The sequence below is a fragment of the Cynocephalus volans genome, chromosome 13 (assembly GCF_027409185.1).
Source record: "Cynocephalus volans isolate mCynVol1 chromosome 13, mCynVol1.pri, whole genome shotgun sequence".
Classification (NCBI taxonomy): domain Eukaryota; kingdom Metazoa; phylum Chordata; class Mammalia; order Dermoptera; family Cynocephalidae; genus Cynocephalus; species Cynocephalus volans.
In genome coordinates, this window is record NC_084472.1 from 54,445,184 (window position 1) to 54,469,930 (window position 24,747).

A 24,747-nucleotide genomic window follows, 5' to 3' on the forward strand; every position below is an offset into this window, starting at 1 on the left:
TGTCACTGGCTTTGATCGATGACATGCAGTGACAGTGACCTGTGCTGGTTCCAGTCTTCAGTACCCTAGGCCTTAAAAGCTTCCATCCCTGGGCTCTTGGAATGCTTGTGCTACCGTGAAAGGAAGCCCAGCCTAGACTCCTGAATGATAAGGGATCAAGAGAGAGGTCAGTTGGAGAAGAATTAAAGCACTCCAGCTGGCAGCAGGACCAAGGCCCCAGACATATGGAAGTGGGAAGCAGCCATCTTGGTTCCTCTGGCCCCGGCTGAACCATCCCAGCCAACACCACATGGAGCAGAGCCAAACCATCACCACTGAGCCCTGCCCAAACTGCAAACCCACAGAACTGTGAGCAAGAGAAAAATGGTTGTTTTAAACCACTAAGTGTTGGGGTGGTTTGTTATGCTGTAATAGATGACTGATACGAGAACAAAATCCTATTGAAAATGACCAAGGAATGACTAAAGAATACATTATCAAACTCAATTGGAAACACGACTCCACTATGGCTCCAAGTTGCTTGACAAACCTAAGCCTTAATCTCTTCAATAAAATGAAGATTTAAAATAATTTAAGATTGTCAAGAAGATTAAATGTTAAAGAAAATAACATACATTGCATAACACAGTGTCTGGGACATAATAAGTGTTCAATACATACTAATAATAATTATTATTATTAAAAACAAGGTCAATGAAAACATTTTTGAGCACAACCAAAATTAACATGTTATTAAGTGCTTATTCAGCCCTGTCCAAAAAAAAAAAGTAAGCAAAATCTTTTCTGCTATTATACAATTTTTGCATTTCTAAGAAATCTTGGGTAATCAATAACTGTGTTATAAAAATAACTGCTCTCATAGGAAAAAAGGTCTATAAAGTTTCAGCTTTACAATAAAAGTTATTTTCTTCAGGAATTTAATAAATAACAATAGCCTTTAGCTGTAAAACCTAAACATCCCTGGCAAATCCAGCATTTAATCATATTCAGGTTTTGCTCACAAGGCTCTTCTTTTTCTGTCTCCACCAAGACTATCATTTGCACTTTCCTATACACGTGGCTTTTCATAAAAAGCACAAAATGCAAATAGGACAGTTAATAAAACCCTCAAAGTTAAAGTAAATCATAGCTTGGATCATAAGACAGAATGCTGAAGGAAAGAACCCAAAACCAACCAGTCAGTTGCCCAAACCAAGAGTCACCAACCACGTTTGCTTTTATTATGAGCAGTTTCAGTGCCCAATGACAAAAGCTTTATTACCAACAGCAAGAGCTATGATGCAAACTGTGTTCTCTAACTAATCTGCATTATACCCAATTGTGGCATGAAAACTGATTTTGCAGGAGAAATTTCTGCATTGTATTATAACTATGTTGCTAAATAAGTTCTGTTAATTCTGTGTATCTTCTGTAATAACGATTAGTAAGTTCAGTGACTGGTTGCACTTTGAGCTATAAATGGGGAAAACCAAGCAATAATAACTAAAACCTACAGCAACTTCTCTTGTCACACTGACACAGTATTGCTGAACTATCATGATGGTTTCTACTCCTTAGAGTTAGTTTTGCTCTGAGCAACCTCAGTTGTCCAAGTGGACAACTGCTATATTGAAAGACTCTTCTACAAAGGTAAAGAAAACAAATTCCTCCATCTCTTAACTCCATTCTCTTTAGAATCCCCAGTGGGTTTTCTATATATAGAATCATGTCATTTGTGAACAAGAACAATTTGATTTCATCTTTACCTATTTGGATGCCCTTTCTTTCTCTCTCGTGTCTAATTGCTCTGGCAAGTACTTCCAATATTATGTTAAATAGGAGTAGTGAGAGCCGGCATCCTTGTCCTGTTCCTGATCTTAAGGGGAAAGCTTTCAGCTTTTCCCCATTCAGGAGGTTGTAAACATAGAAGCATTACCAAGTTAAAGGAAAGTCCCACAACGTTCAAGAAATAATAAGAAAATCAGGCATCAGAGAGCAGAGAAAGTTAGTCCATCCAGAGTTAAGAGATAGTTATCCAATATGAGGATAGGAAGGTTCAAGCACTTTGGAAACACTGTCTGGGAACCTGAAAGGAAAGAAGCAAGATATCTAAGAAGTTCAACAGAAGCAAATAAAGAGAAACAATGCAGCAATAAAAGACAGAAGTATCTGGTTAGATAAAGTTACATATAAAAGCCAAAAAGTGCATTTACTCTGCCCGTGCCCAAGTAGGCAATCTCCTGAACCAGGCAGCGGCATGACCGCAGCAGCAACAACTATCATACAGCACAGAGAGCCCGGACAGCATCATGGGCCCCATAAATCAGCCTTAACCAAACTGTACTTGGCAGGAAAAGCAGGAGTCTCTACTTGAAGGTCATCATCGGAACGGCTCCTGTGAAATGTGCCAGGTCTATTACAGGAATGACCTTTATCATGTTATATATTGTTCTTTTTACAACGACCCTTGGGTAAGGTTTCTTTTTGGGTCTTAATATAAAGAACAGTTGTACCTCTCCAGGGCATTGTTTTGTTTTTACCATATGGACTTGTGAAACTGATCTTTTCTCACTGGATGCTAGAAAGCTCAGAGCCAAACGGCACACCCATAGCAAGTCTAGGGTCTTTGTGATGCACATTCTTAGTCTCAATCCAGGCTCTATTCCCTAAGTCTCCTGCTTTGTTTATCTTCCTTCTTTTCTTTGCCTCTTTTAATTTATGCTATCTTCTTATATTCATGTGTTATAAACTGCCTTAGCTATCTGGAATAAATCCAGCTATAAATTAAAATCCACAAATAAGAAACATGGCTCTGTTTCAGAAGACAATCTTACCACACAGAAACCATGAGTATTCACTCACACTTTCACAAATACATATTCTGCATGGACAGGCACTGTGCTAGGCACAGAGGATACAAAGTAAACAAGAAAGACATGGCCCCTGCCCTGACATCTAGGCAGAGAAGGACATGTACATAAGTTATAAATTGTTTTAAGTACTATAAAAAATAAAACAAGGACCTCAGATGGAGAACCATAAGGTAGGAATAAAGGAACATACTCATGGAAAGGAGTTTGTGGGACCTCTCATTGAGGATGTGACATTGTACTTGAATTCTGAAGAATTAGGAGCTGGGATTAGGATTTTAAGTGGGGAAAGACCCTTTATCTAGGCAGAGGGAACAGAATTGGGTAATAGCTTGATATAGGAAAGAGTCTGTTGTTATTTAAAGAAAAGAGAAAACTGAGCTAAACTGAGGAAGGATAGTGTAAGATGAGGTGGAGACATAAGCAGGGGCCAGATCACTCCGGACCAGGGTGTAGAGTACGGATTTTGTGCCAGTGGAAATGAGAAGCCACTGAAGGCTTTTTTTTTTTTTAACTGTCACTTACTTGATTGTACATGTCTGTGGGGTACAAAGTTGAATATCAGTACCAGTGTGAAATATATTATGCTCATATCAGGATAATTAGTATATTCAACATTATACAATGTAATCATTTTTCATGTCCCTTTACCAATTCCTCCCTTATTTCCCTTCCCCCACTCCCTCCTTCCACTTCTGCTAACCTCAGTTCTCTTCTCTCCTTTTGAATATTCAACGTATTGTTGTGATTGTTGTTTGGTTTTTTTTTTTTTTTCCATTTATTTTTTAGCTCCCACTTATGAGCGATGACATGCAGTATTTTTCTTTCTGTGCCTGGCTTATTCCACTTATAATTTTCTCTAAGTTCATCCATGTTGCTGTGAATGGCAGAATTTCATTCTTTTTATGGCACAGAAGTATTCCATTGTGTATATAACCACATTTTCCTCATCCAGTCATCCAATGATGGCCACCTAGGTTGGTTCCAACTCTTGACTATTGCAAACAGAGCTGCAATAAAGACGGGAGCACAGGTATCCCTTCAACATGATGATTTCCATTCCTTTGGATATATGACCAGCAGTAGGATTGCTGATTTGTATGGTAGTTCCATCTGTAGGTGTTTGAGGAAACTCCACGCTGTTTTCCACAATGGCTGCACTAACTTACACTCCCACCACCTGTGCAGGAACGCTCCCCTCTCTCTGCACCCTCACCAGCACTTTTTATTCTTTGTCTTTTTGATAATACCCAGTCTAGCTGGGGTGAGGTATCTCAATGAAGTTTTGATTTGCATTTCCCTGATGCTGAGTAATGTTGAGCATTTTTCCATGTGTCTGTTAGCCATTCATATATCTTCCTTTGAGAAATGCCTATTCAGCTCCCTTGTCCATTTTTTAATCAGTTTTTTTAAAGTGTTAAATTGTTTGAGTTCCTTGTATATTCTGGATATTAATCTTTCAGATGCAGAGTTTGCAAATATTTTCTCCCACTCTGTTGGTTGTCTTCTTGCTCTGTTAATTGTTTCTTTGGCTGTGCAGCAGCTTCTTAGTTTGATATAATCCCATTTGTTTATTTTTCCTTTTGCTGCCTGTGCTTTTGGAATCAGATTCATAAAGTCTTTGCCCATTCCTACTTCCTGAAGTGTTTCCCTTATGTTTTCTTTTAAGGGTTTTATAGTTTCAGGTCTTACATTTAAGTGTTTAATCCATTTTGAGTTGATTTTGGTATATGACAAGCAGTATGGGTCTAGTTTTATTCTTCTACATTTGGGTGTCCAGTTTTCCCAGCACCATTTAATGAAGAGGCAGCCTTATCTCAAATGTATTTTTTTGGTGCCTTTGTTGAGGATCAGTTGACTGTATGTTTGTGGGCTGATTTCTGGGTTCTCTATTCTATTCCATTGGTCTGAGTGTTTTTTTTTTTTTGCCAGTACCATGATATTTTGGTTACTGTAGCTTTGTAGTATAATTTGAAGTCAGGTAGTGTTATGCCTCCTGCTTTTTTTTTTTTTTTGCTCAGGATTGCTTTGGCTATTTTGGGTCTTTTGTTGTTACATATGAACGTTAGGACTGTTTTTGTTTTTCGGTTATTTTTTTCTATTTCTATGAAGAATGTTATCAGTATTTTTATAGGGAATGCACCGAATCTGTAGATCACTTTGGGTAGTGTGGACATTTTCACAATGTTAACTCTTCCAATCCAAGAGCATGGAGTGTCTTTCCATCTTTTTGTGTCCTCTTTAATTTCTTTCAACAGTGACTTGTGGTTCTTACTGTAGAGATCTTTCACTTCCTTGGTTAAAGTAATTCCTAAGTCTTTTATTTTTTCAGCAACTGTTGTAAATGGGCTTTCTTGATTTCTTTTTCTGCTAGTTTTCTGTAACTTAATATTTAAACCAAAGTTTAAGACTTTAACTAAAAATGCAGACTAAATCATTGATTCCAACCTAAATATGTAAAATATTGAAAGTAAAGAATATTAAAAGCAAGAGGACTATGATTATGGACTGGTTTCACTTCAGAATATTTAAGTTGCTTTTTTGTTGTTTTATGTTAGAGAAGCTAATGCACTGAGTGTCAATTAACCCAATTTTGCTACAAAAAATAATTAGTAAAAATAAAGGCCTGTTCATTTGGGCTTAAAAGGACTCTAAACATAAATGTAAGTAAAATATAAATACAAATATAAAAAATAGATAAAAATAAAATTTTAGCTTCTCTTTAGAAACTATACCTGATAAGAACACACCCCATCCATCCTATGGTATGATCTTTGGGGTCAACCAAATGGTACTGCCTTTGAGATAAAATAGTCTTATACTTAAGTCCTTTTAAAACCAAAGCAAGGAACTATCCTTGGGTGGCTGTTTCATACAGAGATCTGCTGTACTACAAACACTGCTGCAGTGTGGCATTCCAAGGTATGGGATGGATATTTCTATTCTAGAAACTTGCTCACTTGTTACAATGTAAAGTCACTCATTAGTGATGATAGAAGTACCATTCATCCATGACTTAAGAGAAATAATTTCACAAAACAAGCCCATTTTATCTGGGGGAAAAATGTTTTAAAATAACACTCATACTGGTTTGGGTTTTTTTGTTTTGTTTTGTTTTAGTGTGATAATGACATTTTGGTAATGCATGAAATCTCCACATTTCTTAAAGATGAATACTAAAATATGTAGTAGTAAAATGACATGTCTGGGATATGCTTTAGAAAATCTGAGCAAAAAAGAAAGGGAACAGATAAAACAAATGCGGCAAATTCTCAATAATATTGAATTTTTGTGACAAGCATATGAGAATTCATTATAATCTCATTTGGCATATTTAAAATTTTCGTAAATACAAAACTACATTCGGAGAGAAAATATAGTCAGCTTTTCTTCACCCTTATAAAAAGAAAATTTGTACGTTTTATGATTATGATGCATGTAAAGAACATTGAAAAATCTAGAAAATAAAGGAAAATAAAAATGATGATGAAAGATGAGGAAGAAAGCATGAAGAAAGGGAGGAAGAAAAAAAAGAACACTGAAAAAGTAAAAACTGTAGCGGAGACTCAGTTTCATCCATCAGAAGATAAAGCCAACCTACTTAAAATTCCTTCAATGGCATACTACTCTGCTATAAAAAAAGAATAAAGTACTACCATTTGCAACAACATGGAGGGACTCAGAGAGAATTATATTAAGTGAAACAAGACAGGCACAGAAAGAGAAATACCACCTGTTCTCACTTATTTGTGGGAGCTAAAAATAAATAAATACACAAACAAATCAAGGGGCAGGTGGGTGAGAAGACAGAATAACCACAAAAATTCCTTGAACTATTTAAGTCAAGTGAACAGATATAATGTGGAGAGGAACGGGTAAAGGGCCATGAAAATCAACTACAATGTATATTGAGAAGTAAAAAATTTTTAAAAATTCCTTCAAAAGGAGCATGAGTTAAAACACAGGTAAGGAAGCCTAGCTCACAGGGATGAGAAAGTTAACAGAAAGACTCAAGTTCCAAACTGAGAAGTAGCAAAACTCAAGTGGGATACCTTTTTGTTAAACCAATACTGCCTAAACATGGAAAAGGATGTTTAAAAAGAAAAAAAAAAAAAAACTGATAATTATCTGGGTAATACAAGAGAAGCTTCATCCTTTTATGTAGCTAATTTGGTTAAATGATATAGCTAAACAATGTAGCTGTCTTGTTTCACCATTTCCCTTGGCATATCTGAACAGAGCCAAATATGGAACCAGACCAGGGTAGCAAAAAACAATGACATTGGTAGGAAGGCTGCAGCCCGTAAATGTGCACATGAAGTCTTTACAAGGGCCCTACGAGACCGCTGAGCAGAGTTTCTTTGGACCATAAGGTAAATAAATTCAGCAGAATATACACATGTTGAAATGTAAGTTTGTAATAAAAATTTTAGCAAATATAAGACACAAATATTAAGCCCAGTATGTCAGGATAAAAGATGTGAAAGCAATTTTTATGAGAAAGCTCATCTGATGTCACCTTTTCTTCCTACTTTATGAGCATGAGTCTCCCCAAACGAAACTTAATTTCTCCTTTTTAGGAAGGGAGAGGTTGCCATAGGACTGTTCACTAAGTGAGGAAGCTGGTACGTCACCGTCCCTTCTCCTGTTCTGTGGAACAGCGCATTTCGAAAGGAAGAAAAAGCAAGTCAGTTGGGAAATGATGGGATCCTGCGCTCACACAGCATGCACCTGCAGCAAATACAAAGCCTCCTTCAAAGGCATCTACCTGGGGAGCAGAGACATCTTCTTTCTCTTTAAGCAAATAACTGGGGTAAGAAACTTTCCAAGGCATTCAAGAGATTAAATCGACAGTTCCTGGATGGCTATACTGTTTGTAAGGCTGACAAGAGATAAGTGCTCTAGAGTCTCCCACATTATCTTTACAAGTCAAGATATTCACCCTTATGTCAAGTAAATACCCTGGGCTGTAAACTGAGCCCGCTTCCGTTTGCTCTGCTCTCTGTAAAACAGAGTGTGATCAACAACAGACTGTCAAGCCTAGAAAAAACTCAACTGAGGTTCAGAAAGAGCCAGAGGGTTTCAGAGGACCCTGCGATCATACGTTCCACAGTGAAAGCTAGAAAGAGGGCGGTACATTAAAAGGTCATGTCTCACAAGTTCCAGACCAATGTGCCATCTGGTTATACTAGGTTATCATCATCTTCTGATATACTTAAAATTAGCATCTTAAGTTTAAAACCTGAATGTACTAAGATATCAGAGGGCTCCCTTAGCATCTGATTTCCTTGTAAAGAGTTTTCTAATGAATAAATTATGATGTATCCATACAATGAAATACCATGCTGGAAGAGGAATATCATGCTGTCAAAATGGGTTAGTAACCTATTGTAATGAGTAAGCGTTTCTTACTTACTGTGAAATGAAAAAAGCAGTTGCAGAATAAAGCCATCTCTGCAAGTGATAACTACAAGTATGTCTTAGTGTATGCATTAAAAAGATTAGGAAAAATACACCCCAGCCTGGAGTGTATCCTGGAGGAGTAAGACAACGGAGGACCCTCAGTTCTAAGTCATACATTGCTATGATGTAAAACATGCAAGGAGCAAATATTGCCATCATCATCATAAAAAGGGTAAATAAGGCTTTAAAAAGAGAAAGTTTCCAATACAGATTTCTTCTTTCTCGTGCCCCCTTCCCTGTAAGAACTACAAAGTGTAGACTTGAGCTTTACTTACTTATGTTTTACATGATAAATAACCCCTTAGTCTTCCTTTTTCCAAATCTGAGAATTTTCATCCTCATAGCTGAGAAGGTCATCTGGGATGGTAGAAAAAGTGAGGATTCCCACTTCGCGTCTTTCCAAAAAGAATAAAGGTACTTTCCCTCATCATTAAGGTAGTTTGGGGGGGGTCCAAACTCTCAATTTTAGAGTTCTAAGAAGTGTGGATTAACCCTCATTTGTTCAAGGCATAGGGAGTCAAGTATGGGCCCAGTCCCCTGAGCTTCACAGAATGAAGGCAGACGTCACCTCGAAGGTATGCATTTGAGCACATACTAAACTGTTAGGACAGTCCAATAGCGACTCAAGCTGTGTACAAGCAAAGGGACAGACACACATTCTAAGACTGTGTGGAGAGAAGAAAACTTTCCTTTTGTTAAAGAAAAAAAAAAGCAGTCAAAGACGGGTTCACTGATGAGGCAGAACTTGAAGGTACAGGTTGAATAAACAGAGCCCGATGGTAAGAACTGCGAGGCAGGGCAGTCCACGAGCATCCAATCAGTGCACACAAACCCCTCCTGGGCCCCCACAGCAGTGATTGTCCAGAAATGGCCTCAGGTGTGCCAAGTCCTCAACCCCCCCCCACCCTTCTGCCCTAGTACAGTAGGGTAGCAGCTGGACCATTAGAGCCCCCAGAACCAGATGTCCCCAGGCTTGAGTGCCCTTTTTCATTGATCTTAATGTAGTCTCCACACATTATGACTCATGTGTTCCATGACCTAAAAACATGCTTCCCAAACACTGGGGGATCTCTGGGAAAGGACGTGCAGAAAGCAGGGGGGTGGCAGACATGCCCAGATTAGGAGGAGTCCACTTGGATCCTTTCATGCCTTCACCCATTCCTATGATATTCTTCATAACAGGGTGCCACACTCACGATGCTGTCAAACTCTGAAAGTGTATTAAAAACTCACAGAGGTCACCTATGAGTCACTTCATGTCTTGCCAGCCTCAAATTCAAAGAAACCCTGTGTTAAAAACCTAGGTGGAAAGTCTATACATGAAATGCAATCACATTTCCTTTTTTTTTCCTGATTTATAATCACTTCTATGATTTAGTCAGCATAATCGCTGTTACAACACTCAAAAGATGCAATTATATGTATGGAACTATGCATTATATGAAGACATATTTAGGGACTGCCTGGTTTAAGGCAATATGGTAAATATGGCTTGAATTATAACTATCTAGTCAAACCACAGAGAGCATTGTTTAGTGTTGTATAAAGTCACCTCAAGCCCATAAAAAGCTTTTTGTTCACTGGGCGGGGGCACGAGAAGGTCTTTCAGTTATTAGAAGGGACAACTGGAGGGTAAAGAGGCATACAGATGCGGCAGGAGGAGAATCTCGGCCAGGACAGAGATTTCCCATCATACTACGTTTAAAAAAAAAAAAAAAACAAGAGTGCGTTTGTGTTTGATGCTCACAAGGAAAGAAAAACACAGCTTGACACTGAAAAGCTTTCATTTATAATATGCTGAGCCATGTTTATATCTTGGAAGAAGGTTCATGCAGTGCAGCAACAAAGCAATTTTTTTTTTAATGTGCCAAAGGTTGCTTAGTAGCTCCAGACACCAAGCTGAGAGCCTGTGATAGAAAATGAAAAGTGACAGAATTTGCACCATGGGATTTAGAATTATCAGCTTAAGAAACTCAGAAGAACTCAAGAGGAACGTTCCATCCTTGATCCACCTCGCCCACTGCAGCACTCCTCTGACTACCGTCAAACCATCCCACACAGGAGAAAGGAGAGGCCAGGAGAGAAAGAGCAGGATCTAACAGATGAGGGAAGGGAGACACCAGACATGCATATTGAAGGTTCACTGACACAGGCTTCAGCTATGAGTTTCCACTGAGGGATCTGAACTTGCAGCAATTGCAAAAGACATGAAAGGGACTCAGGCTTAGTGGCCATGGAAATAAGAAAGAGCTCTGACAAAGAACTAGGCTGTTTGCCCCCTTATGCTTTCTCTCTACCTTTGTTACATACTGGAATCATGGGAGGAGCTTTAGAAATTGCTGGTGCCTGGCACCCATCTCCAGAGTTTCTGATGTGACTGGTCTATGGTGCAGACTGAATGCCAGTATTTTCAAAAAGCTCCTCATGTGATTCTAATGTGCAGTCAAGGCTGAGATCACTGCCTTATGCCTTGCAAATAGAAGGTAAATAACAGCCAAGTGAGAGGGAGAGATCTGGAGTGATGTTGGGAAGATTAGGACAGTGCTTCTCAAAATCTAATGAGCATAGGAAACACCCAGGGACCCTGTGAAAATGCAGAATCTGATTCAGAAGGTCTAGGATGGGGCCTGAGCATTTGCATTTCCAGTAGTGACACAGACAGAATAGATTATAGCCTCCAACATCTGCCACCATCCTGAGGCGGGTTCCACAGGAATGAAAGTTAGGAATGCTTATGCCATGTCAGATCCAATTTAATCTTTTTTTTTTTCCAGTCATGTTGCTGAAAGTAATTTAATTTCATTGGATAACTCAGGGTCATCATGGTAGATAAATATACCCATGGAGAGTAAAGATTGTATAACATGTCTCCTTCATTAAATGGTACCACTGTATACTGGGTCTGTTTTTTTGTTTGTTTGTTTTTTCAGTTGTGTGGGGTTAGTTCTTACATCTACTTTTGATAACTTGTCCAACTTTTGCTTTTAACCAGTAGAATTGACATCCTTATTTCCGGTGATCCTACTTTCCTCTTCTAAATGCCTCTTTTTAATTTGCACTTGGCAGGAAAGCAAAGTAACCACAATTGTCAGGGTTTTAAAAGCCCACTGGTTAAGAACACAGGCTCTAGAGACAGACTGCCTACCTCAAAAGTCCAGCCCAGCCACGTACCTACATGTGACCTTGACATGTACCTGACTATTCCAAGTGAGAATTTACATAAAGACAAGAACAGTTGTTTTTCTAAAAAAAATAAATTTTATTGTATGTGTTTGAGGTTTACAACATGATGTTATGGGATATATACTGTAGACAGTAAAATGCTTACTATACTGAAGCAAATGAACATATCCACCATGGTTACCATTTGTGCTGACACAGCCAGCACTAATGCTTAGGCAATCTGAGGGAATCCACAGAGGAAAGTGCATGAGGTATTTGATATCTATTTTTGGCTACTGAAAGCCTTTTGTGATTTTTCTTTGTGATCCCTGTCTTGGTATTCAAAGCTCCTCCTTTTTCAGCTTTGTTCCAGAAGGAAACCGTCACCAGATTAAGTGACCTCCACAAGAGTATGGGGTTACCGAATACAATTTATCTCCCTATGTCCACCTAACTAGGTCAGAGCATGCAAGAGTGGTCTCCAGAAAACTAACATATGCAAATTATCAAGATAAATTTCTGCAGAGTTGTTTTTTTCTTTTTTATCCTCCAATCTCAGAGATAAAAGCCCATTGGTACTGCATTCTTAGGTCTAATGGCTCAGGTTCTGCCAGAACTAAATTCCACTGCCTTTTGTTATGGGACAACCTTGCCTCCAGAGGGTATTGTGGTCTGCTCTCGCACAACCTGCAGTTGCTTTAACAGTTTCTGTGGTCTTGGTGGGTTCCTAGGAAGGCAACCTCTGCTCTGCCATGCAATTTTTCACCACAAAAATTGTGGGCCGTTTCTCTGTAGGAAAATTCCAAAATAAATCATGGACATGCTACCAAGAGCAATCCCAAATGAAAGCAAAGAGAGGTCACAGTTGGAGAAAAAGCCACGGTGTGATCTCTGTGCCGGCTCTAAAGGCCAGCTTAGTCTACCTTTATCTTAACCTCCATTAAGGTGGTGTAAGTTAAAATGGATATGTTACCAGGGTCAGAATCTTCTACATGAGTTTAATGAAAACATCTTTTTTCCCCCATCCAACTTCATCTCCACAGGGTCCTCTCTGTACCTGACCAAATGTTTGTGCCTGCATTTGTCCTCTTTGCTCTGCTACACAGCCTCCCTTCACCTTCCCAGTACATCAAATGATAGATTCCAGCAACTTCCTCCTATGCCCTTCTTCAACATCATCAGACTTTGCAGAATACTTACTTCCCTTAAACAGTGCTTTCCTTTTCCACTACTTTTTCCTTATGCTAATCAGCAAGTCAGAAATCATCACTATTTAGGAGTCTCCATGAACTTTATGGAACAGAACAGTTCCATAAACTGTTAAACACATTGTTAAAAAGTTCAAAATTTAAGTTCAAAAGTTTAATTACTAATATATTGTGTATGGTGTAATTGCATAGTAGTGTAATACTTTTTTAGCCATATACAGAAAAATAAAGTTACAACAATGATTTCATTGAAAATGGCTGATTTTCCACGTGTTCCTCAAATAAAACATATACTGTCATTAGATTTTTGAATAGGAAAAGCTTTCTAATACACAAATTCAAAACAAACATGTTGAAACGTATGGAGAGATGGCTTTCAGTCAGCAAAGCATGTGATGTTCAATATACAAGCCAACAATTAAGGAAGGAGGAAAATCAGCCAAGGCAACTTGAGGACTACTCAGCAGGCATTGGGAAGGCTTGTCATGCAGACATGTAGAAGGCAGCAGTAAGTTGGTACTCAACTGCTTGCAATAAAAGCAGCCTCTTAAAAACACTGACAAGTTACACTCATTTAGGGTACCATTTAGGGATGATGGCTTGAAAGGAGTTGCAGCCCAACAAAAACTAGGATTGATTCCTGGAGATCAGGAAACCAAGTCACAGCTAAAGATGCATGGCCAGGAGACCCAAATACACTAAAATAAATAAGGCAGAAAGCAGATAAATGACCCAAAGATGAAGCTGACTAAATGACTGTCCCCAAAGTTGTCTCCTTGAGGACCCAGACATGTGGAAAATCCCACCCCTGGTCTTTGTATTAAAATGGCTCTATGGGAGTCATACTTTTTCTGTAAGGGGCCAGATAACAAATATCTAAGGCTTTGAGAGCCAAATAAGGACTGTGTTGTATGTTTTTGTTTTTTGCAACTCTTTAAAAATATAACAATCATTCTTAGATTATCAGTAGTACAAAAACAAGCCATGGGCTCTTGCTTGCCAATCCCTCCCCTATCTGTGCCCAATTCTCAAAACCAGGTACTGCCTGGCACAGAGGGCCCACCCTCCTGGCTTGCCACCCGTTCTCAGCACACACAGCCTGCTTTGGAGCCACTGCCAGGGCTGATAACCGTTCTCACCATTCCCAGAGGACTGAGGACGGGAAGCTTCACTCCAGAAGAGGCAAACAGAATACCCCACAGGAGTGGCCAAGAGGGAAAGGTTGAGAATGGATGTGCAAGCTGAGAAAAGATGTGGTCCAAGTTTCTGAAACCATAAAGGGCACCATAAGACAATCTAGTTCACGTTCTACCGCAATGAACAAGATGGCAACATATACATGCATCCAAGCTCTCTCCCACCTGCTCTTGATATGCATGGATCACATCCTGATGCTGGAAACAGGATGCAACACTTTGCTTAATGAGGATTCAATGTGTAGACATAATTACCCCCGCCCCCTATAGGTGTTTTAGGTTGGAAACAGAAATTGTCCAAAAAGGTTCAGATGCATCTGCGATGGCAGATCTACAATGCATTACTAGAAGAATTAAGGAACATCAGGGGGGCATGCATTCTTATAACACTCTGCTTAAAGTCCCTGGCAGAAAATCTGAGGCTGCCCAGGCTGAGGTGAACTGGTCATGGGGTATTTGTCCCTAGTGGGGCAATTCTGATGTTGCCATCCACCTCACAGGCCACATGGCAAGGGGATTAGCCTCCTCTTTGTAATGCTTTCACATCCCAATAATTCTTAGAAGCAAGAAAATTCACACTAAGCTAGAGCATGCTAAGTTCTTGCTAGCATCTCTGCAGGAAAAAAAAAAAAACAACACTTTGGTTACCACTATCCCTGGGTTTTTGGGTCCCTGCTTGGGGTTGTGGGGTTTCTTTTGCTGAAGGGATGCAGCTGGGCTACAGGAAATTTCAGGATCTTAGCCCCCAAAATGTGACATTAATCAGACGTGCACCAAAAATAACTCCAAAATGACCCAAAGGACATCTTTGGTTCAAATTTCTTTACTAGAAGATTAATCAAACTAAAATCCATAAATTCCATGAGGGCAGAGGATTTTTGTTTTGTGTTTTTTATTTTTGTCTGCTTTATTCACAAATGTATTCTAAGTGCCTAAAACTGTGCTTGGCACATAGTGAGCACCCAAACAAATACCTGTTGATTAAAGGGACGAATGAAAATTGTTGGTAAGACTTTAAAATTAACTAATGGCTTCATGGAAAAAAGGATCTCGCTTGGCAGAAGTGGAACTGCAGATGTTATAGCTGTTTACTTTTTCATCCCCCAAACAAAAGCAATAAACTAAAACAGAATGAGATCTCTGTTCTCCAGATACTCAGCTCACAAAAGCAGCTTGGGTCCCGCTGAGCAGGAGGGTATCAAGCTTTGGGAAACTGAATGGCACTAACATGGAAACTACTGATCGAAATGCAAACCTTCCCCTGAGAAAATAGAATACCTAGAATAAAGAAAGAACTCATCTGGTTTTTCTGGGTGCAGCAACCCAGCTTCATTTAGAAAAGATGAAGTAAAGTTAAGCAAAGGAAGTCAGGCAGCAACAACTTCAGCAACAATAAGAGTAGCAACTGGATTGCACCTCAAAAGACACACCAGTGAAAGCACAGCCTTTTGTTTGTTAGTTGTTCCTAATCACTTTGGGTTGCTTCTCTGAGAAAGAGGAAAAGTGATACAGAACCTCGCCTTGGCCAACACTCCACCTGCCCTCCCTCGTCTAACACCTGCTTTGGTGCTAGGGAGAGGGCATCCGTGTAAAAGCTATGATCTTCCAGTGTCTGCGGCACAATTAACACCTGTGCAGAAACCCACGCGGCCTCTTCAGGTGTATTTTTTTAATTTTTAAAAATTATTATTTTTAATTGACACATATTTATGGGTACAATGTGATGTTTCGATATACGTATCCATTGTATAATGGTCAAATCAGAGCAATGTTCACGGAGTTAGCTACAGCAGCCAAAATCCAGCACTTGTAAACATTAGCAATTAAAGTTAAGAAGGTCTAGCTAGGAACCAACGAAAAGCAATGGCAGCATCTCACAGAAGTACTGTTAATCTCTGGTTTCTAAAAGGGCCCTCCTGTCTCTCAGCTTTTACAGGAAGCACACTTGGATAGCAACAAGTTCTAGAAGGCCTAACAAATTTAAGTCAAATCTCATCATTTGTTACTTTTAACATTAACATGCTCATTCACTCAGTCACTCAGCTAATAGGTGCGGAACAACCACTCTGTCCAGGCATGGAGCTAGTCTCTGAGATAACATTGGGAATGAGAGTACAGACAGTCCCTACCCTCAGAGGGTTGACAGTCCACTGCTAGAGACGGCCTAATGTAGGAAGAGAGAAGGCTGCCTTCGGCATGCGTGTGATTTAGGCAGTTATGCACAAAACCACCTCCTCCCATCCCCTGCTCTGTTCTTTGCAACCTTCATACCATTTCCTCCCTAATGACAGGGAATGGACAGTTGTTATAAAGATACAAATGCTTTCCTACAAGGGGAACCACAAGTCCTGAATGAGCCAACAATTAATCACAAGCTGCCCTCAGGGCTTGTCTTCAGCTACACTTACCACAGGATGGGGAGGCAGCAGAGAGGAGAGAAATCAGGACTGGGCTGAGGATCTGATTTCTTGTCTTGCTTTTGCTGATAAGGCCCTTCATGACCCTGGGCAAGGGGCAAACCTCTCTGGTCCTCTGTAAAATGAGGTAACTTTGAGTTCTAACAGGCAATGCTTTTCGCCTGCTCTTACGGTTGTGAGTAGGGTGACTTGGGTAGTCAGGGAGGAGACAAGAAGCAAAGATACTCTTTGTAATTTTCCCAAGGCACTAAATTTCTGGGCTACCCTATATTTAGAAAAGCATCTAGAAACAAGTGATATAGACGGGTGTATAAACACTCTTAGTATTTCTGCCCATGGTCTGAATTTGCTCTTTCAAAAATATCTGCTATAAAGTTCATAAGATTCAAAATTCAATAAATGTCCATTGAGTACCTACTACATATACTTACCATGCCAGACTTGGCAAGATGCAGTGATAACAATGACAGGTAGTATTCATCCAGCACTTCTTATGTATCAAGCTTTTAAAAACACTTTACTTATATTAACTCATTTAATACCCACAGCAAACCTATAACTTCAGAATTAATAAAATGCTTGTTTTTACAAAGGAGAAAATGAAAGCACAGAGATTAGGAAACTATTCAAGGTCACACAACAAGTAAGAAGTAGAGCTAGGATTCAAACTGGAGCAAGTTTATATTCTTGCATGCGGTTTGACATTAGCAAAGCCCTGTGGGAGCTGGGTGACTTACCACAGCAGTGCATCTTACAGTCTTTCCGTGAATGTATCCTTAGCTAGATCCCAATGCAACCAATCTAGTGGTGTTGCTCTAATTAAATAACCTTCTTGCTCTACAAATTCCAAGTACACATTTGCAGAAACATCACGTCAACTTCCACATTCTCACTGGTTTTGGCAACAGTTGCATTATCTCAAAGAAAAGTGGGAGTTTTTGCATCCACATGTAACTATTTCCCATGGGAAAATGAGCCACCCCAAGCAAGGGGACTGCCTAATAAGGTACTACTGTCTGGACAAATGCAGAATACCAACACCACTGAGGGGCACATGGGCCATCGAGACCACCTAGCCTCCACTTGGAGGTCCATGAACCGCAAAGCTAAAAATCATAACTAGTACTCTTTAGAAAAATACCTAATGCACTCTGTTAAAGAACCATCTCGAAGAACAAGGTTAAGTCTTCTCTTGCCCCAAAAGCCATTCCTAGCTTCTTATCTCTTCCCCATCATTTGTGATATAGTATGAACTACATGACTTTGAATTCAATCATATACCATATTGTGCATTGGTTACAGTTTCAAAGGCCTTGGTCTAAAATCAAGTCTGTAAACTGAGACCAGGGACTGTATCTTATTGTTTTACACATTTTTCTAGGACTATTTCAAGCTCATATCAGATGTTCAATAAATCCTTAACTGATTAAGGAATCAAAAGTTACTTAGGATGTTTATTGGACACAACCTCACTTAATCAAAGCTGGATTTTATTGATCTTTCCTACACACAACAAGCGTATTCCTTGTTTCTTAAAGAAAGCATTTAACGTGTCATTTTATTGCTATAAAACCCAATAGAGGGAGGGTAAAAACAAACCTTTTGTTCAAACTACATGGTTTGGGAAAGAGGGAAAAATCAACTCGTGGGAAAAACTTTGATGGTCCAAGAGAGCTAATACCATGATAACTTTATTTCCTTGGTTTGGCTATTATAAATTCGGAGCTCAGATAAATCACACCCCAACTTCTGATATCTTAACTATTCGTAAGAGTATGTCCTATGTCAAATTATAATTTTCAACAAATATATACTCATTAAAGTCATTAAACTGTCACTGGCAGTCATTCGAAAAGTATTTATTAAACTTTAGGTACTTGGCACAATGCACAGTGGGTAAAGAGTCTGTAGAGACATTGACCCTGTAATTAAGATGAAATTTCTCAAGGAAAGAAAGATATACATGTTTGAACCAATTTTGTGTATAATATGGTAATATGAAGTCAATTGTCTAAGACAGAACTCAAGGGCAATAGTTATTCAGAAAGACTTCTAGTCATAGATGTGAATTTTGGTGTTTTCTAGTCTTTGAAATGTATAGCCATCTAAATTTATAGTTGTCATCTTTACTTAGATCCCAGTATCTGGAACATTCAGCCCCATCTGGAGGCATCTCTGGGATGATGAAAGGGCCCAGGCTTTGAAGTCAAACAAACCTGGGTTTGAATCTTGGCTGTCGCACATATTAGCTTTGTGACTTTGGGCATGTTATTTAATCCCTCTGAGATTTGGTTCTCTCCTCTGTAAAGTTGAGATAATACAATGCGACAGAATAGCTCTGTGGCTTAGAGATAATGTATGTGAAGTGCACTGAACACATGATAAGTCCTTAAATTGTCATTATTATTTAATATCTAATATAAAATGCTATAAGTAGAAAGGTGCTGCTTATGTGAAACTATGTAAAACAGAAGTGCAGAAAAGGAAGGTACTGATGGGGAGGGGGAGGTCCACAATTAAGAACATTCTGAATCCATCTTTTCTTCTCCAAATCACTTAGATCTCCATATACTATTGAGAATAATTGCAGACCAGATTTATTACTCACATCTACCACACTCATTTTAGTATTAAACTTATCCTCCATCTCAATAATGACTTTTTAAAAATTGCTTTTAAAAAAATCACTTTAACAAGTTCAGAAGTGGCTTCTAAAGTTTTTTCACTTGTGCTGAAAACCACTCACCAAAAGACACCCAGTAAAGAGTGGGAGTCTACCTAGTCAGAGAACATTACCAGGGCAGCAACGCTACGTTACTTACAGCTTAATTAAGAGTAGCCCTTGGGATGGCTGGTTAGCTTGGTTGGTTGGTTAGAGCACTGCCTTATAACACCAAGGTCACAGGTTGGGATCCCTATGCCAGGCAAAAAAAAAAAAAAGGTAACCCTTAAAGAGTCTGGTTTCCTGGACAGCTGGTTCTTTGTCTTGTTTAGGTTAATAGAGTAGAAGAGCTAAGTGCTCACTCATCTGCAGAGGCCTCTATGCTTCTCTGAGGATGTGTCTAAATGAGTTTGTGCCCTGTTCAGGGATGAGGACCCTGGTTTCTACAGTAGTGCTTCTCAAGCTTTAATGCACATCTCATTAAAATGCAGATCCTGATTCAGGAGTTCCAGGGAGGGGCCTGAGTTTCTATCAAAGCTCCCACATGATGCCCTGCTACTGGTTTCCAGATCACACTGAAGCAACCAGGGTTTACAAGGCTCAGACAATCAGAATTTACAAACTAAGCAAAATGCAGCAGCAACTGCCAATGGTTTCTAAGAGATCAGTAAGTTACAGGAATAGTATGAGAACAACAGAATACACAAAACTCTTGACTTCCATGAAGATAACAACTTAAATCTAAAAACAAAACCTCAAAACCTTGTAGTACCATTAACACTTTCTCAAGCTGAAAACATCCTCTTCCCATTCCCCAAAACAAAGGTCATTACTCGTTTCCTTAAAATATTCTTTTTGCTAGATCTCATAAGCTGTTTCTTTGGGTAGCTGTTAATGAAAGCACATGCCAAGACACTGCTAGTGTCTTTTGTTGACATTATGTAAAAGAAACACCACACTACTTTAAGAATCTGGAAAAGATGACAGTAACAGCGTAACAAATAGGATAATCAGGCACCGATGGCTTCTGAAAATCTGACATGCATTCTGTAACCGTCACTGATTTATGTGAAGTCTGACCTTCAGGGACCAACAAATGAACAAACCATCTCAGGGACACTTTCCATGTTAAATTAGAGGCTTTATACTGCGGTGATAGGAAAACAACATGTCCTAAGAAATACTGTGGTCATGTGCATGAAACACAGGGACTGGAACCAAGCAAGCAATCCTGCCACCAGCATCACCAGGTCATTTCACAAGCTGGTGACCTTGCTCGGCCAGTTAACCTCTTAAAATCTTTACCTGCCAATGGAACATACTCCTTCCTCCTCTACCAACACATATTTTGTTCAGCATTCACCCTCCTCTGCCCCCAAGTGCCAGAGAAGGCAGCCCTTCCCAATCCCAAGAAGTGACTGCTGATTCACCTGAGTGGTCGTCGTTGTTCCATTCCCACTGCCAACAACAGATACAAAAGCATGAGTATGTGATGTAACTGAGGGTGTTTTTGCACTACTAAACTGACCAATCCTGGAACCACTTACATCTGGACCTTTGAGTATGTGAAATAGTTTCTTGCAGCTGAAAGCATTACGACTGATTCTTTGGCTACAACATGATGAATAATGAGACTTCCTTTTCTTTCAGGTTCATTTCTGGGGATTGCTGTTTACCTTGAACTACCCAGTGTTTATCGTGGCACCCCAGATTGTATGATTCTCAGAGACGGAGTCTGATGTGAGCATGTAATCCCTGTACCTTACACAGTACCTTTAAAAAACAGACAACCAATAAACGTTCATGGGCGGGTGCCTCCTCCACCCAGTGAAAGCACTGGAACAGAAGCCAAGAATTCAATGGTGGAAAAAAAAAAAAAATGAATAAATCAACCTTCACTTCCAAAAGGCCGCAAACAGAAGAGTGGTTCTCTCCTTTTGGGGATAAGAACTACCTGTTCTCATCTCCTGCTGGGGACAAGAACCACTTGGGGAGCGTTTTTAAAACTATAGATTCCTTAGCCCTATCCACGCTTAGTTTTCAGTACCCAGGTGACTCTGATTTAACACACACCCTGGTGACTGCCTCTTCAGCAAGTGGTGCTGGGATAACTGGATATCGATATGCAGGAGAATGAAACTAGATCCATACCTCTCACCGTATACTAAAATCAATTCAAAATGGATTAAGGATTTAAATATACACCCTGAAACAATAAAACTTCTTAAAGAAAACATAGGGGAAACACTTCAGGAAATAGGACTGGGCACAGACTTCATGAATACGACCCCAAAAGCACGGGCAACCAAAGGAAAAATAAACAAATGGGATTATATCAAACTAAAAAGCTTCTGCACAGCAAAAGAAACAATTAAAAGAGTTAAAAGACAACCAACAGAGTGGGAGAAAATATTTGCAAAATATACATCTGACAAAGGATTAATATCCAGAATATATAAGGAACTCAAACAACTTTACAAGAAGAAAACAAGCAACCCAATTAAAAAATGGGCAAAAGAGCTAAGTAGGCATTTCTCTAAGGAAGATATACAAATGGCCAACAGACATATGAAAAAATGCTCAACATCACTCAGCATCCGGGAAATGCAAATCAAAACCACATTGAGATACCATCTAACCCCAGTTAGGATGGCTAAAATCCAAAAGACTATGAACGATAAATGCTGGCGAGGCTGCGGAGAAAAAGGAACTCTCATACATTGTTGGTGGGACTGCAAAATGGTGCAGCCTCTATGGAAAATGGTATGGAGGTTCCTTAAACAATTGCAAATAGATCTACCATACGACCCAGCCATCCCACTGTTGGGAATATACCCAGAGGAATGGAAATCATCAAGTCGAAGGTATACCTGTTTCCCAATGTTCATCGCAGCACTCTTTACAATAGCCAAGAGTTGGAACCAGCCCAAATGCCCATCATCAGATGAGTGGATACGGAAAATGTGGTACATCTACACAATGGAATACTACTCAGCTATAAAAACGAATGAAATACTGCCATTTGCAACAACATGGATGGACCTCGAGAGAATTATATTAAGTGAAACAAGTCAGGCACAGAAAGAGAAATACCACATGTTCTCACTTATTGGTGGGAGCTAAAAATTAATATATAAATTCACACACACACATACACACATACACACACAAAACGGGGGGGGGGGAAGAAGATATAACAACCACAATTATTTGAAGTTGATACAACAAGCAAACAGAAAGGACATTGTTGGGGGGGAGGGGGGGAGGGAGAAGGGAGGGAGGTTTTGGTGATGGGGAGCATTAATCAGCTACAATGTATATCGACAAAATAAAATTAAAAAAAAAAAAAAAAAAAAAAAATAACACACACCCTGGTGGATCTGTGGACCACATCTGCAGACTTCCTTTTCTGGTGTCACAACAGTCTCGAAATCTTTTGTTTTCACTCAACAAAACCATATCAACCATATCAACCACCCACAATCTTCTCTCCACCCTCTTGTTCCGAGGCTATGACAATGATAATCTCTGTCCCAACAGAAGCTCAAAAGACAGCCCAGTGCCAAGTATTTTCTTACTGTTGACTCTGTATTTTCTAAACAAAATGCAAATTCAAAAGCAACAATCTGTCTTTTCCATGCCCCAGTAGTTAACACCTACAATGCAATCCTCTCTCCCCAAAACTTACAACTTCTTCCCCTCCGACCTCCACCACGCAAGTATTTCAGGGAGCAGTAAACATTCTCAGGATCTTAGGACACACGCTGTAGATGCAAACTTGGTTGCCAGCGTTGCTCTGACCCATTAAACAACACAGAAAGGTTCGCACCAAGGAGCACAAACTCAGCAAGTTCCAGTATAAACGCGACCCCTGGTCCCCGAGCGAGCGCGACTCCAAACCCCTCCTTTGGGGCGCTGCCTTCCCATCGGCCAGGGTGCGCAGTGGCGGAGCGGGCAGAGCCCCGGGAGGCTTACCTGAAGCATGTGGTGAGCTCTCCCGAAGGCTTCAGACACGGGTATTTGGTCGTCGCGATTTTGCTTTCTGAGCAGATTTCTCTACGAGGAAGTTGGAGAGGAGCGTTGACTCGCAGCCGAGAGCAGAGGGCAGTGTGCGCGCTGGGGAACCCTTAGTGCGGGAGGATCGCTGTGATCCGCGTCCCGGCGCGCGGACCAGGCGCTGGTCCCCGAGCGCGTCCGTGGAGCTGACTCCGGGGTCAGGGACGCGCTAGACGATAGTCACCACGGAGCCAACCAGCCCCAGGAGAAAGGAAAAGCTAAGGAAGCGGGGCTCTCGAGGTGTGCCCGCTGGTGGGGCACGGGAGGACGGCTGGAACACGGGGCGCAGGGCATCACAGAGCCCTGACCCACGGCTGGGGGGAACCCAGGCTGAAAGCGCGGAGGCTGTTAACCGCAGGGGAGTTAAATGTGGCCCAGGACAGCTGAGTATCCTGCCCGTGACCGGAGGAGCAAGGGCGTGCGGATCGCTGCGGAGCTGGGAGGTGGGGAAACCGCCTGCACCCCGCGAGCCGGGCGCGCACCAAGCAGCAACTCGCCCTCCGCTGGGGCTGGCAGCGCTTACCTGTTGCCTTCCTCGAGCTCCTCTCGGTAGGTCCACGTGTGTCCCAGCGCCAGGAGCAGCAGTAGCGGACCCAGGCTCCTGCCCAGCTGCCCCCTGGCCGCTCCTCCCCGGCTCGGAGGAGGCGGCGGCACCATCGGGGAAGCTCCCGGCTTCTTCCCGGCGCCCGAGCTCTCTCCGCTCCCTGCGCCTTGCTCCTCCGCGGCCGCCGCCGCCTTCCCTCTCTCCGGCAGGGGGTGCCGGAGAGCAGGGGCGTTTGCAGCACCTGCGCAGGGCGCAGGGGCTCGGGACGTTGTGGGGCTGGGGGATTAGGCTAGGAGTTGGGGCGCTGGCTGCAAACTCCGCAGAGAGGTGAACAAAGTGCCTGCGGTGCCGGGCCGGAGCGCAGGTCCTGGGGTCCAGGGGGTCTCGTCTGGACGTTCACGGCCGGTTGACAGATTTGCTCGACTCGGCTTGGGGCTGCGCCCTCTGGGATAGAAGCTCGGCGCGGGGAACGCGGGCGGCTGTTTGCATGTGCGCCAGGGTCGCACGACCAGGGGGAGGAGCCGCTTCTCACCCAGCGAGGGGGAGGAGAGGGGTTAATAAGCTTCCTTCCTGTTGTCAGTTGATTTCTAAAGCCCAGGGTCAGGCCGATGTTTGCTTTTCCTCCTGAAGACCTACGCTGCGCTTCTCAGCTCTCCCAGTTTTCTTTCCTCTTAGTAGATAAACTACGGGAGGAAGGAGGCGTTCAGAGGCTACAGCGGGTCTACCACATTGTCTTTTTCAAATCTGAAATAGCACTGTTTATAAAGTGTAGTCAGTCTTCATTAAAACCCCTTAGAAGAAAGTCCCCGGTTGTTTCATTTGTTGATAAACTACGCTGCTATTTCTTTTATAACTCAGATAATGAGCTCTCATTTGTTCTTTCTGGGAGTTTTAAATTCTCTTGCCCTGAGCTGCTTTAATACTGTTTCCGTGTCAGGCACAACTTCAAAGCTGGAAACTTGTCGCTGATCAGGTGAGACACGGGGGCGGAGGCCGTCCTTCATCACGAGTCCTGCTACCTGCTAGTGTATGCAGCCGTGTTTGTGGGTTACATGAAAACCCCAGGATGGGGTTGGGGGGAAGATAAATCAGCTCAGTTGGTGGTGACCCTAATTGTAATTCCTATAAGACAGCATTTTAACACTTTGTTGCACTTTAGGAATTTTCTGTGCCTGTCAAAGAAAAAGCTT

At 41.1% G+C, this 24,747-nt stretch overlaps 1 protein-coding gene across 1 annotated transcript in view; it reads right to left on the reverse strand.

Moving 5' to 3' along the window:
* CCBE1 (collagen and calcium binding EGF domains 1) overlaps positions 1-23,670 on the reverse strand; it is a 265,386-nt gene extending 241,716 nt beyond the window's left edge. Inside the window, exons 1-2 of the mRNA XM_063076979.1 lie at positions 23,537-23,670; positions 22,933-23,013 (exon numbers count right to left, since the gene is read on the reverse strand). Coding sequence (XP_062933049.1) covers positions 22,933-23,013; positions 23,537-23,670 — 215 coding nt within the window. The remainder of the gene's footprint in view (positions 1-22,932; positions 23,014-23,536) is intronic.
* Between the last annotated feature and the right edge of the window lie 1,077 nt (positions 23,671-24,747).